Source organism: Pocillopora damicornis, chromosome 1 (genome assembly GCF_964200805.1).
Source record: "Pocillopora damicornis chromosome 1, jaPocDami1.2, whole genome shotgun sequence".
Taxonomy (NCBI): domain Eukaryota; kingdom Metazoa; phylum Cnidaria; class Anthozoa; order Scleractinia; family Pocilloporidae; genus Pocillopora; species Pocillopora damicornis.
Window position 1 is genome coordinate 8694564 of NC_142670.1, and position 15562 is coordinate 8710125.

Here is a 15562-nt window from a genome sequence, read left to right on the forward strand (position 1 = left end):
CTTGCTAAAGGAAAAAATTATCAAGCCTTGCATTTACATTGGCAAAGGATATTTCGGACCGATCTCCAGCCACTGACAATTTTTTAAAAGATTGCATTTGGTTCAGCCTACAGGAACTAAACTCACCCAACGGAAAAAAATAATGATGACGAGAAGCTGCCAGTTGTGGGGAACACTCCTGTTATCAATAACTATGTTGAGTGGGTACTAAAGCTTCTTTTAAAAGATTTGTTTCCTTTAGAATGCATCTTAAGCGCACCCCGAGGAGTCCTTCTAATGGGTACCCTTGGAAAAGTCTTTAAAAGAAAATTGAGCGCAAAAAAAGACCGGTAAAACTTAGAACAGTTTTAGATTAGCCTGTATGGCAGATGGGGAAAGGGTGTAAACTGACGTGCTATACTGGAGTTGAGTTCTGTAAAATGGATCTGGAATGTGAAGGTAGCGATTGTGACCAAAACTGCGACGCTGACGAATGTAATCTGAACTGCAGCGGGAAAAACTGTAAAATACAGAAGTGTCACGGTAAAGGAACTGTATGTGAAATGGATCTAGAATGTGACGGTGAAGATTGTGTACAATTCTGCGAGGCTAAAAAATGTAATCTGAACTGTACAGGAAAAAACTGTAGAAGACAAAAGTGCGAAGGTGAAGATAATATATGTGAAATGCATCTAGTATGTAACAGCCAGGATTGTGAACAAATCTGCGATGCCAAAGTATGTAACCTAACCTGCAGCGGGAGAAGATGTAAAACACAAAGCTGCACAGACAAAGTACAGGAGTGCATTACGCATTTTAACGCTAACAATTGTACGCAGATGTGTGACGGTCACTCCATCACTTCAGATTCATACACGTCGAATATCGTTACATCTATTGGGGCTTCAACAATTCGAGTATTTGCTTCTAAAATTTCAACAGGAAATGGAACAGAAGCTCACAGTGAGTACAATAATAGTTTGAATACTTACAACACTCTTTTTTTGTTTTACGAAGTAGTGTTTAAGATTCTAAAAAAGAAATAGAAAATATTTTCTTTTAAAATTCGTCGCGCCCTACCATAGCGTCAATTTTATTTTAACAGTTAAATGTTTTTCAACATTCAGCTCTCTTACAATCAATGTCGCAGTCATCGTTAGCATTAATCTTTCCGTTACCATCATCTTCATCGCACCCACCATCAGCAGCACTATTACCAGCACGGATATCAGCATCTACATCAGCACTATTAGCATCATCATCAAAGCCAGAAGCAATATCAGTATCAACATCAGCAACATCATTGGAAGCAACATCAATAGCAGGGGAATCAGCATCTTTATCAGCATTATCACCATCATTATCAAAGCCAGCAGCAATATCAGCACCAGCATCATCATCATTATTGTCATTATCATCGGAAATATCGGCAGCAGGATCATCATCGTCTCCGTCTCTACGGCCACCTCTGTCATCGACGTTGGAAGTTATTAAGAATCTGGTAAGCAAAGTATTTCTCTCAAGCTTTTTATTTACAATATTGTTGTTCGCCAACTTTATTGTCTTTCTTTATCTCAGGCCAACAAAACTGTTTCCAAACTAAAAGGAAAAGAAATGAATAGAATCTTGTCCTTGATGGTATGAACTTACTACTTGCTTATCTTTAATGATTAATCCACTTAGTATACATGAAATGTGCAATGATTAGAAAGACTGACCAATGCAACACAGCAGTTTCTAAGCTTGAAAAAAACTTCGAGTTCATTTGAAAAGAGCAAACAAGACTGTATCATTATCGCCATTGTCCTCATTGTCATTATGATGATTATTACAACATTGTCATTATCACTATCGTTATTATTATCATCAATAAGATATGAATCGATACGAGCGAAATAATTGCTTCCTTAACTTGTGCACATCCTACACACCTTTTGACAATCTTGCAGGATTTTTGTTCTCTTACCCATTTTTGGTTTTTATTCATTTCTTTCGCAATTTCTTTTTCATAATCTAACTAGGAGTAGAAGAAATATGGGCCTTGCTAGTATAATTAATGCGTTACCTTTTCCTCAAACTGTTTTGTTAAAATGTCATCCTTTTTTTAACAAAAATTTGTGATGTTATTACAGGAGGCTAAACGGATTTTTGAAGACTTCATCACTAGTATCCAAATCCTCCAAAAACGTCTTACCAAAGAAGAAGTCGAAAAAATAAGAAATTACATCTTTAAGGTGGCAGTCGCCTTGGAGCTATTCGCCCTTAATTATGGCAAACACCAAATGATCGGAGCGAATTCTTCAGTGGAGATAAACAGCCGAAAACTAGGTGAGTCAGAGCATGATCATTCGTTCGGATTCTAAATAATCCGTTACTCACACTGTTTATTGACTGACACTTTGACCAATGACATCATGGCGGCTTTGATGATTTAATTGATCAGTACTGTTAAGCCGGTTCATCCTTCCCATTGACCATTTTTTAGATTAATCATAGTGATAATGGACAATTTTTACCAGCGATTAGAATGTTGAAAAGCACTAAAACCTCAGCTTTCCGATGTCTTGATGATCTCATGGCAGTTGTACTTTTTGGAAGATTATGTATTGAATACATTGCTTTCAAACAAGTGTAATTACCATATTTGGATTATGGCTTACTTTCGGACCAACACGAAAGATATTTCTTTGAAAATATGTTACCCTTAATTTCGTCTTTATTTATTTTTTCTCCAACAGAGTTGGCTATACAAAAAACCTACCGCAAAAATGCTAGTGACTTTTATCTTGGAAAACAAGAACTGCAAACGAGCCTGAAAGTTTCTTCTAAAAACTTTGCTAACAATGGTTTGTTATTGACTTCAGTTTTTAAATCCTTGATGTGCTAGAACAAAGCACATTTTAATCCTCTACAAGTCTTTGCAGTTTTTTTTTACATATTTGTTTGTTGGTTTACACAATCTGTTTGATTCAGATATTCGCATTAGCAACTTGGATTTCATATAGTCATGTTGTAGCCAGTTGTTTTTTTTTACTTTTCTAGTATCAGTAGTTGTTGGGATCGTGTACAAGGATCTCCATGAAGTATTAGTTACAGATCAACCCTTCAGAACCACAACGGGCACCACAAGGTAAGCTTACCTCTTAAAGTTTCTTAACCACATGCCCTTTCCATCGGAAATACACGTAGAATACAAATAGAAACTCAAGGGGTTGAACTTATGAGGCCGTAAATTTTTTTAACCCTATTCAATGATCTTTTCCGTGTTTGATAAATTAGTCTTTAAGTAACACTGGTTTGTATAGGCTCCTAGCTTGCTATTTTCATTAAAATAATTACTATGCTTCAAATTGATATGCTTCACATCGATATTCTATTTCCTACGAAGGTATTTGGACTCCGGGATAACGGCCGTGGCTATAGATCCAAAACCAGAAAAATTACAAGAGAATGTCATTTTAAGGTTCAGAAATACGAAGGTAAGAACACGATCAAACTGAGTTGTTTTACGTTGTGATATTTATTCTGAGCACATGATTTCAATGTTTATATTCCGAGTAAAGGTACATGAAGGAGAGAAGAAATGCATGTTTTGGAGTGGCTCAAGTGAAAGGTAACAGCTGGAATGTATTTTTCATCCTGTTCCAGGAGTAATTGATTCTTCTAAAATTATGAAGAAAAATGTAATGATTATTACACTTAAATGGGTGTTTTTCCAGGTTTATTATTAACCGTCCATAATTCCTCACTCGACTTTGAAGAGACGTTGAAACTTGCCTTACATTCTAAAAAGGCCTTTCAAGGTCAATCTGTTTCTTTTTAAAATGAAGGCATTGATTTGCTAAATGTTGCTTTTTTCGGAAGGTTTTAGTGTTGCTGTTTTTTTTCTCTTTCAATGGCCATATTTATCCGTTGCTTATAAATTCCTTCCGCCTATTTTTATTATATGTTCATTGATTTGTTTGGTGGTATGTGTGTTTTTTGTTTTGTTTCTGTGTTTCTAGCCTTGCTTGTTTTCTCGTTTGCTTTTTTACCTAGTGTATCAATGTTTCACGAGTCTATTTAAGAATTGTGCATAGCCTGAATTACAGTATCATCATCATACCATTTTCCTCAATTAGGAAGTGCTGACCGTAATCCCTCAAAGGCATATCCATGAGTGGCAGGGAAAAGATGTCGACAAACGTCAAATTCGAAATTACTCGACGATGTGTAAAGGATATGAAATCAGCGAAAGAAAGACAGAAAATAAACCCATCGGTACCCTGATGAGTTTTCGGGGCTGTTTCGATTTATATTTTGATCATCATCATCATCATCATCATCATTATTATTATTATTGTTATTTTATTTTCAGCCCAGGCGGATTTTCAGAGACAGGATGCCATGTGGTCACATCGAAAAGCAACTCAGAAGAAACAGTTTGCAGCTGCAATCATTTGACTCATTTTGCTGTCTTATTTGACTACAACGGTAGCCCAGGGGTAATGAATTGATTTTCACCTTACATTTAGCACTGGTAATAAAATTTCATCGGATTAAGTAACGAATCCACTGACTATTCATCTCTCTTCACAGCTCACTGTGGAAGACGAAACTATTCATGAAATTATCACCTACGTAGGATTGAGTCTTTCCATATTCGCGATTCTTTTGACAATTGTTTTATATTCCTACCTCACGTAAGTACTGTAACCATACGCTTAAAGAACCAAGTCTTTGCATGAACTTAAATGATTTAGGGCTTAGAACGGACAAGTTCTTTAAAAAAAGATATCGATTAAATTAAAAAGTATATTGAACAAATAAAATAATAACAATAATAGCAGAATAACGATGATTAAAATGGAATAGGAATAAATTAAATTTATTAGCGAAAGTAAGATGTTTAAATTAGTACAGTACAAAATTAATAGAATACTTTGTCAAATATATTTTCGTTTTGTTTTTGCTTCTGTCTGGTATTTGAGTTTTTGTTTTTTTCCTGTTTGTTTGATTGTATTTTTATTACTTACCTCTTTCACTAGAGACTTATGGCAACCTTTGACTCAAATAAGACTGAGTCTTTCTGTAGCCCTCGGAGCTGGACAAATAATCTTTCTCGCCGGCATAAACGCCACAGAAAATATGGTAAGAGTTGTATTTATCTATTCATGGTTTATTTGCTCTTTAGGGGCATAAAATATTCTTTAGAAAATAATATGAAAGACAGACAAAATTTTTTTTCTCTCTCTCGCAGGCTCTCTGTGTCCTAGCAGCAGCTTTATTGCAGTATTTCCTGATGGCAGCTTTCTGTTGGGTGCTGGTGGAGGGAATTTATTCCTTCCTATTTCTTGTGAAAGTTTATAACATCAACATCAACACCAAGATTCATATGTATCACTTCATATCATGGGGTATTTTTATTTCACTTGTTATAAATCATTGTAAGCTGCTGAATCGGAATCGCTTCAAAAATGGACGTATGACTTCTCGAGTTGCACTAACTTCATTCTACTTATGTTTAGGTTTGCCCATCATCATGGTTAGCATTTCAATAAGCATCGCTGCTGGAAAAGATGGAATTAAAAGCTATACTAGTGAAAAATAGTATGAGAAACAGTAAATAATACAGCTGCAGTTTCTTCTCTCTTCTTCCTCTTCCTTCTCTCTCATCCTCTCTCTCTTTTCTATTTAAATAATCAGCGTTTCACGACGCATTGCTGTTGTTAAGATCTCTTCCCAGTTTTCCTTTATCACTCCATTTGTTTTCACTTAGAGTTGCCTTGTTTTATGGTGCAGTTGTGTTTGATTTGTGTTATGCTCTGAAGATTATTTTCTGGAATTTAACTTTTTTTATATACTCGTTTCCAGTTGCTGGCTGTCCTCATCTAACAACCTGATCTGGATCTTCGTCACATTTATAGCTGTCATTGAAGTTGTAAGTCTGTGTTGTTGTTATTATTGTTATTATTGTTATTATTGTTATTATTGTTATTATTATTATTATTATTATTATTATATTTTTATAATTGTCGGTATTATTATTGTTATTTCCTATACCAGGACTGCCTATTATTAGAGATTTTTATTACTAAACGTTTACCGTCTTTCAAAAAAATATCAACTCCAATTGATATTCCCTTGTGTTTTTCTAACTTCCATTCCTCTTGGCCTGTGTATGAACCAAGTAATAGCGTGGCGCAGCACAGGGTTCATGCTGCTCATTATAGAGACGTAGGAGCGCGTTGGTAAGCTGAAAACATGGGGTTTCATTTTTTGTGAAGATTCAGAATTTTCTTTTTTCAAACGCTCGTAACAGGACGAATGACAATTTTTCTGTTTTCCGCAATACATTTAGTATTCCTTATTTTTTTCAGCTCAACATTTTGATATTCGTCCGAGTAATAAAGGAGATGAGCACATTAACGCAACCCGCGGGGGAAGACAACCATATACAGCAGATACGGGAAGTTTTCAAATTTAACATGAAGCAATACGATTTTGAAAAAAAAAAGGTTATATCACGTTACAGAAAGAAATGGTTAATCGATCCTCTTCATATATTTTTGTCGTTATTCAGACTTGACATTAAAACATGCTCGGTGATGATTCCACTGCTGGGTGTCACATGGCTTTTTGGTCTTTTGTTATCATCACACAAAGCTTTCGCCTACCTTTTCACCATTTTCAGCTCTACTCAGGTGAGCTTTTAATAAAAGTTAGTCTATAATTAAATTTTAGTCATCTATTTACATACTTAAATGCTCAAACTACTCTTTTACCTAAAAAAGACTCTTTTGGTTAGATGATATTGCCTATTCAAAATAATTTACCCAACAGCAGACAGTCTTTATTGGTCTACAAGATATGCGACTTGCTTTAATTCATTCTTTCGCCACCTTTATTGTAGTTTCATCTCAAACGATCATACCGTTATCACCTTTATCACCCGGATTACAAAAAGTGTAATACTGATATGAGTATCTGTCTCAGGGAATCCTGATTTTTGTTCTTCATTGTGCGCGGAACAGCCAGGTAAGATGAATATCAAACTGAGGATGTACATAAGACGAATTGTAAATTTGCTAGACATCAATAAAGGTTTTGGTGGTTAACATTTGATATTTGGTCGCCTGTTCATCTGCAGATTAGAGAGCGATTGAAAAGGAAGACGAACATCACTTTCCCATCTACTGTAGATCATGGAAATTCTGCGAATAGGGGCCCACAAGTTAATCCAAGAGATGCCGGCGAAATGTGGGCGGTAGAAGTGCAGTCTTTCAAAGAATAGTACCATACAGTATTCAGTAATTCAATTTAAACGACTTTAAGTGATACTGTTTTTCCATCTGTAAAAATGAAAAATCCACAAGGAAAAGCTCACAGGTTAATCCAAGTGATGTCGGTGATATGTGAGCAGTTGAATTGCAGTCTTAAAATAAGTTGGAATTTAAAAAAAAAATTAGCTTAAATAACTGGATTCACTAGAAAGAAAATGAGAGTCGATTATCTAAAATCGTATCTTACATTCAAGACTCACTTGTTTAACACTAGTACACATTTTACTGTATTTCCTTTAAACCACTGTTTACTAATAAATATATATATACGATTTAATATTGATCCACATTTTGAGTACACAAGGTAACACTAAGCTACCTGTGAAAATACCAAATACGATCGTACTTTAGTAATAGCAGCGGTAAAAGTCAAGTTTTAAATTTTTTGATTAATAAATCAATTATATCAGCAGTTAAAATGACAAATAATTAAAAAGGAGTGAATTAACCATACCTTTTAGTAATCTGTTATATTTTGTTCGCATGACGAGGCACATTGTACCCTGTCGAGTCACTTTTGACCACTTTGGATTAAAATCGGTGTATTGAGAAGCAATGAAACAAACTTCCACTGTCCATTAGTGAAGACTGCCTCTGGTTTTGGTCAATGCTCAGAGTAAACCAATACAGGGTGGAAGAGAAGGATCCGTCTTAACCACCTTCCCTTCGTTCTCTCCCCCCTAACCCTATCTCCCCAGGGGAAGATTCTAAGATGCCCGAGAAGTTCAACCACCCTCTTGAGTGAGTGTTTATGTTGCTCTGTTATGTTTTTGTCTGTTTTTTGGCTTGTTTCTTAAATATGAAGCCATTGCCACGGTTGCCGGCGTGAACTCTAAGGAGGCTCGTGACACAAAATCTTCTGAAATGTTAAATAGTCCTTTCCAAAATCCAAAAACCTTTCCAAAAAATTACAAGCCCGTTAGAGATAAGTTAACGCCCCTTTACGTGAGCCGCGCGCGCGGAAATTCATAACCCCGACATCCCCCACTTCCCCCCACCTTTCAAAAGGGGAAGGGAGGGGGGGGGGGGACTCGAGAGACCTATTTACGCCCATCTACTTACTTTGTGTCCTCTCGATGCATTAGAAAGAAAAATAGATGAGATATGAGAGCTTTGTGGAGATTCTTAAAGGATATTACTTCTGCAAGATATAAGTACAGACATATATCGAGGAGCACGAAAACTTTTCATCACCATTGCTCATAATTATTGATGCAACGGAATATAGGTCAACACATTCGTCGTTGAGCAACAGAGATCGATACCTTTCACGTCTCGTTTAAGCGAAATGACCCAGAGATGCTTCTTGTTATTCTCTCAATATAATGATGATGTGATAATGAATGGTCTGCATGACCAATAATTCCAAACTAATGTATCCAAAATGAATTAAATAAATAAAAAGATGATGTTTGAGTGTTCATGGAGAGGAGTAGGTGCGAAAGGGAGAGTAACGGCAGAGAAAGTTAAGGCAGCGTCATCATCTAAGTTGTAGGATCGTTTTAAAATTAGTAAATTACTTCAAGTAAAAACATATTTGTTCCGTACCAGTTCAAATTTTTTAAGCGCTCTAAAAACAGCGAAAGTGTTATTTCAATAGGTAAGTAAACAAGGAATCTTAATAGTAAGTAGGCAACCGTATGAAGGACATTAGCAATTTACTTTCTCCAGCTCGGGGATATAACAACTATTTTTTTTTCTCCCTGTATGATTGTGTATCGCACTCTACTCTATTAAAAGAATTACGAATAACGAAATGAAACAGTTTCTTTTGATATTAATTAATTATTTTGCCGTGCTTGGTTTAAGCAGGTGCAAAGATTTTAACCGAAGACAAGACGTCAAGAATTCATATGACATTCAATTTTATGCAAAATTTCTTTTGCAACAGTTCGATGATGTTGACTAAAAACAACACACGCTAAAAGCTTATCCTTTTAGCAAGAGACTGATCTTGAAAGGTTTATAAAAAAGGAATTTCCATCAACCTGATACTGCTAAGCAGGGAAAAAGATCAGAATTTGGGAAACGTAATGCTGACGGAAAATCAACCCTCACAGAAAAAAAAAAGAAATGTTGACGAAATTTTGTCAGATATGAGGAATAGTCCTACCATCAATGTCTTTGTTGAGTGAGTACAAAAGTTCTTTTTAAAAGATAAATCATAGCTCACTAGATTGGTGCCACAAGCATACTACGAAAATCGCGACTTCTTCAGAGTTCTTTGGCGGGACTCGAGCTCGTCACCCTCAAAGCGGCTTTTGGACAGAAATAAGAATATCTCCACGTAAACTCTCATAAACTTACCCTATTTGAGCCATAAAACACACTTTTTATCGATTAGCACGCGTAACAAATCACTTGGGATGTTGGAGGAACATATGAAAAGTTTGCAAATCACGCGATGCTAACTTTGTTGCGGCCCAAGCAAGATCAATTTTAAAGCGTACTTGAGGATATCATTGGGGTACTGGGGTGTAAATTAATGGTTTTCAACCCTGACAATAAAAAGAGTGGCGCTGTGGATGCTATGCGTTGTTACGACATATTTTCCGCATGTCAGGCTTGGCATTTTGTTGTTGTTGAGCATGTTGATCTACTACTCCTCCTCCCGTCTCCCCTCATGCTTTTTCTTTCTTTATTATTTTTTGAATTTTTTATTTTTACTCTTTAACGGTTAATTTAACAACAGTGAGAAAATAATCTCTGACTTACAGAATTCTATGGTAGAATTCAAGAGAATGTAAACTTAGAGAACAAAAATACTTGTTATGTTATGTGCTCTACTTGTCATAAGGATTGGGGTTATTGCCACGAACGGTGAGTATCCTTATATAAAATATAAAACTTTGATCCAAAATCCTTTACGAAGGCTTTGTGAAAACTCACACTAAATTTTACACTGTTTAACCTAATATTAAGACCAAAAAATCGAGAAAATGAAGGAGATAAAGAGGTTTTAAAAGGAGATTTTCGTGGCACCGTTCGAGGATGCTGCCACCGCGCATGCACGAAAAACTTGATGTCCCGTATGGAAACCAAGGCGACGGCTGCGCGTCGACCAACCGCAACAGGGTTATTACAGCTTTCTATTATCTTAACCCACTCCTACATAATAGAGCAAATAAATAAAGATAATGGAAAGGATATCATTGAGTCTGTTTTGCCATCAAGAAGTGTTTGGTTTCGATAAGAAGCAAATTGATCTGGAACAGTTTGCCACAGTTATATTATAATTATGCGATTTTCAAACAGAAGTGATCGTGTTAATTCATCATTGGTGCATAATTGACATTCGGTACTACACCTTCGATCAGAAGTACTAATAATGTCTCAGGGACAGTTACCAATCTTCTTAAGTTGTTATGACAAGATATCACGCTGAAAATACATGTCAATTAAATGTATGATCTCAACCGAGCACAACGAAGTTTGTCGTTTAATTCTAAGTTATGCATCTCATTTATGACAATTTTTTAAAAGATGTGAAAAAGAAACAGGAGTATAGTTTTAGCAATTACTTCGGAAACGGTAGCTATCGCCAGACATGACTCATAAATTGGTCTTTAAGAGTTAAAAAAAATTAACTAAGTAATGCTATGTCATCCGCACTATTAAGAGAAGTAAAATTAATACAGTTTTTTTTCGCCGCAATTTATTTATTTTTGTATTCTATATACAAGGCTAAAAGGTTAAATATTAAAATGTTGAAACGTTTTCGGCTGTTTGCCATCATCATCAACCCTGATGATGGCAAACAGTCGAAAACGTTTGGTTTAAACATTTTAATTTTTAACCTTTTAGCCTTGTATATAGAATACATTTTACAAAGCGAACATTATGGACTTTTTTATTTTTATTGCGCAAAACGTCTTTCTGCACCTGGTCAAAAAATCCTTTAGACTTATTGGTGCGTTCATAAAGGGAAAATAAATGTTGATTTACGTCAGCAAGAAACGATGAAGTGTTTTTATGTTCATTACACTCAGCCTCCTACAAAGGGGTTTGAAATACATCGACACATCTGAAGCAGAAGAGATGCCACTAAGTCACGAGCCAAAACAAGCATACTGACAGCTGCTAACGGAATCTCATGATAAATGATGCGATGAAAGTGCTTCAATCCAGTAAAATGATTACAGCCCTTTGTTCGCTGAGTAAGTACAAGCCTTATTACATCGTTTGGTTAAGCTTTGTAAGTGTAAAATTGTTAGTAAATGTTATGATAAAGAAATTGAGGTAGCGGGACAGCCTGTGGCCCATGCCAAAATTAAACCTGAAAAGAAGACGTCAGTTGGAGCTTATTCAGCTTCTTGATAGCAAATCCAGTTTAAATTGAGAACAAATGAATGAATAAGTAAGGTATAAAATAAAAATATAGGCGATGTGTGAAAGTGTGTTTTTAAATTTTATTTTAGCCTAAATACGATGCAAAATTATTTGAAAATAATTAAACACACTGACATGTATGATTACAATCAATCATTAGGTTTCAAAAATGAAGTCGTCATTGTTATTCATAATTAGTGTTCTGTCGTGACGGCCAGGAAAACAGTTGTGAGCACCGATATTTAGCTTTAAAGAAACGCGAAAGCTCAGTCACTATCCTCTGAAGCTACGTTCACAGAATGTCACTGTGGAAATACGCATAAATCTATTAAGTGCCAAACAAAAGTTTGTCGTTTGATAAATAAATTACGAAAAAAATTTCACCAGTCGAAAAGTATTTTGCCAAACCAAAAGGAAGTTTCGTTCGAGCCATTTATAGAATTATGCTCTAAAGAAAACATTTCATCGTGATAATTTCTTTGTATGGGCTAGGCATCAGAGGATCCTTCCAACATTTTGAGCCTCGATGAATTACAAGATTATAAGCAATAAAAGTATTTCTTTTTCGCCAACGACGCAAAAATAATAAATAGCTCTTGAATTAGCGCTTAGGCAAACATGCAGCGCTTTCGGGCGAAATGAAGCGAATCCTGTGTTCTGATCGGCTATCCGAATAGGCCAGATGAACTTATCTTGCCAGTTTTGTTAGAGTTCATCCGGTCACTTTACACGCTTAGACCAGCCGCGCGCGAGTGGAAATACATTTATTAATTTATTGGTAATGGTTTAATTTGAAATCGAGAAACCTTTTTTCTTTTTGATGTCAATGATATTATTGTGACAAAAGGTCAATGCACATGTTCAATTTATTTCTCTTCTGCAGTCGTTGTTACTATAATGATGCAAGGGAAAGAAACAGGTGAGACAACGCCATTCCAACTTTAACATTGAAATAACTAAAACAGAACTTAAAAAAGGGGAAATTCCGACTGATTTATAAGAATTATTAGTTATAGACTGCCAACTGAAAGTACGTTAATCAGCTTGTGATTCTAAACGCGAGTTGGAAACAAAACAACAAAGTTAAAGAATACCACTGCCACCACCCAGATCTCCCCAATTTCCATTCTTAAAGCCGAGATTTATTCCAATGTTTTTTCTGATGAGGTAAAATGTTTTATGCTCATTTTTTTATAAATAATATTGTTGATATGATAACCAATAGCCTTCACCTCAATTATCATCATAGAAACTATTACTACTGTTATCATCAATATAATATACATATTTTGGTGTATTTACTTATTTATTTTGTCATAGAATGCCAGGAGACATGTTTCAATAATTCCTGGTACACATTTTCGAAATGGGGAAGAACATGGTGGTGGAACAGAAAAGCCTGCAAATATCTGGGAGGTTACCTTGTTTCTATCGAAACAGAAGAAGAATGGCAGTTTATCAATCATGAAATTCAAAATCGTTCCTCTTGGAATACTAGTGCGTGGCACATTGGTTTAAGGAAAATGACCAAAAATTGGACTTGGGAGAGTGGAGCACAACTGAATATTTTGAAATGGCGAGATTCTATAACAAAAAATAGAAGACGTCGTGCGGAAATATCCAAGAATGGGAGCCTTTTTAACAGCATATTTTGGAACGATAGCAACGCCTTCATTTGTGAAATGCCCGAAGGTAAATAAACGTTAAGCCGAGAATTAAGAATTTGTTCATGCTTAGCGTGCGTATATCGAGTTATGGATGCACGCGGGAAGTTTGGAGAACACGAAAAATGCGTTAGAGTAGCTCGAGGCGCAGCCGAGAGCAACTCTAACTTTTTGAGTGCTCTCCAAACTTCCCAAGTGCATCCATAACTCGATGTACGCATAGCTAAAAGCATGAGCCAATTCTTTTATAACAGAGCGACAACAAGGATCTGCGCGAAGAAGCCTTTTATTGTGGTAGATTGGCTGATCAAAAACACGCCACATTTTATACTTTGGTTTGAGCGATAACTGTGCATGAAAAGCTCAAAGCCAAATTAACTCAAGTGTCACTAAAAAATGTTTTGAAAGTCAAAGAGTCAACTTGCAAGTTTTTTTCGGCTTTATTTTTGTTGCTTGTTGGATCAGGACCTATAGAAAAATTGGGCAGTTCTTCGCTGGCTTCTTCCATATTTCAAAAAGAAGAAAAACTTCACTGAAGCTTAACAGGAAGGAAACTCTGAAGGCAGTTAAAAAAATGCTCACGTCATCTAATTTACGTACGGGCGTCCGTAAATAAAGATTTTGTTCATAGCGGCTCAATAGGACTTATATGGGGGTTAGGGTTGTATATATATATTTTATGCTAAAACATGCCCTCTTAAAAATAATATCATGATGAAAATTTCTCTTATAAATTGATTTTCCAAAAAATGAGACACTGCTCACATAATATCAAGTCCAGCTTCACGCAACTTCTACGTGTGTAGGCGATGAATAATTTTATAATGAATACAAAAGCAGTTGGAAATTATGATAACTCACATTCGCATCTTACTTAGTGACTAATTTAGCCTTTTCAGACTGGTGGCAAGGGTAGTGTAGGTTTTTAGTCGAATTTGGTCCCAACAATTTCAGAAAAACAATCAAAACAAAACAAAAAAATCTCAAGTATAATGGTGGCATGAACTCAAATATAGTCTAAGCTAATATAGGTTGAAATACTAATAATTATATCAATAATAACGACACGCCGGTTTGCTGGCTAGTTTATTTATATCCTTGATTGATCTTGTGTTCTTCTTTTTTACCATTATCATGGTCATTATTATATTTGTTACCATCTTCTTTATTTTGTAGAATGCCCAAATACTTCTTTTCAAAACTCGTGGTATATATTTACGAAAAAAGGAGGAAAATGGAACAAGAGCAGAGAAATCTGCCAATGTCAAGGAGGAGACCTAGTTTCCATTGAGACCGAAGAAGAATGGAACTTCATCAATAACGAGATTCAAAATCGCAGCACAATGTCCAACTGTACTCTTCATAATAGTACTTATCACCATTGTGATGCGTGGTACATTGGCTTAAAAAAACGGTGAGAATTGGACTTGGGTGAATGGAAAACTGCTGAACATGTCTAAATTGGCAAGAAAGCCAAAATTAAGCAGAGTTGTAGCTTACATATCCAAGCGCTATATTAATGGCAGACAGTTCATATGTGATGTCCATGACTGTAAGAATATGGCTTATATTTGTGAAATTCCCAAAGGTAAGAGAAATTAGCCATTTATTTTTAATATAGAATCAAATAAAAGGCTCATTGACCGTAATGCGAATGTTACCTATGAGTTCACGTTTGGTACACTTACCACTGCAATCATAGCAAGCGGAACTCATGGACCTTCTGACAATCAGGATAAAATTTTCACTTGGGCAAATATTTCTAGATCATCACGTCTCAGGTTGTTCCTGTTCTTTAGTAATGTTTGTTTACTTGTTTGTTTTCTTTATTTTTTAAGGGGGGGGGGCTAATTTGTAATTTGATGTCAGCTGCCTCATTACTATCCTCAACTTTAACTGCAGAAACATCTTTACCATCCGAATCTATAAGGCCACAACCCGCTCCATCGCCGCCATTATGGTTATCATTGTCGCCGTCACTATCTCATCCACTGTCTCATTCATCGTCGTTGTCGCAGTCACCTTCCCAAGTGCTTTCCAAGTTTCCTTCACAGTCGTCGTCACAGTTGCCTTCTCAGTTACCATTGCATTCGACTTCTCAGTTGCCATCTCTTTGCCAATCGACTTCCCAGACACCTTCTCAGTCACTGTTACAGTTGGCATTTCACTCGACGTTTCAGTCAACTGCAGACGCATCTTCATCATCCGAATCCAGAAAGTTACGTCCTACTCCATCGCCGCCGCTGTGGTCATCATCCTTGACATTGC

General features: G+C 35.9%; 1 protein-coding gene and 1 long non-coding RNA gene across 2 annotated transcripts; both read left to right on the forward strand.

Annotated features, from left to right (window-relative positions):
* Positions 1 to 376: 376 nt before the first annotated feature.
* LOC113674948 (uncharacterized) lies at positions 377 to 7761 on the forward strand. The gene is made up of 17 exons (XM_089187430.1): positions 377 to 942; positions 1107 to 1480; positions 1558 to 1617; positions 2112 to 2307; positions 2718 to 2825; positions 3022 to 3109; positions 3368 to 3458; positions 3543 to 3592; positions 4337 to 4463; positions 4558 to 4661; positions 5007 to 5109; positions 5219 to 5375; positions 5487 to 5568; positions 5833 to 5899; positions 6339 to 6662; positions 6955 to 6996; positions 7109 to 7761. Exons 1-17 carry the CDS (start codon positions 420 to 422, stop codon positions 7250 to 7252), a joined length of 2640 nt encoding a protein of 879 aa, XP_089043556.1. The 5' UTR covers positions 377 to 419; the 3' UTR covers positions 7253 to 7761.
* A 3562-nt stretch (positions 7762 to 11323) lies between these two features.
* LOC149051810 (uncharacterized) lies at positions 11324 to 13040 on the forward strand. Its single transcript, XR_016181128.1, has 3 exons — positions 11324 to 11458; positions 12514 to 12549; positions 12951 to 13040. It is a non-coding gene; the product is annotated as an uncharacterized LOC149051810 (long non-coding RNA).
* Positions 13041 to 15562: the final 2522 nt, after the last annotated feature.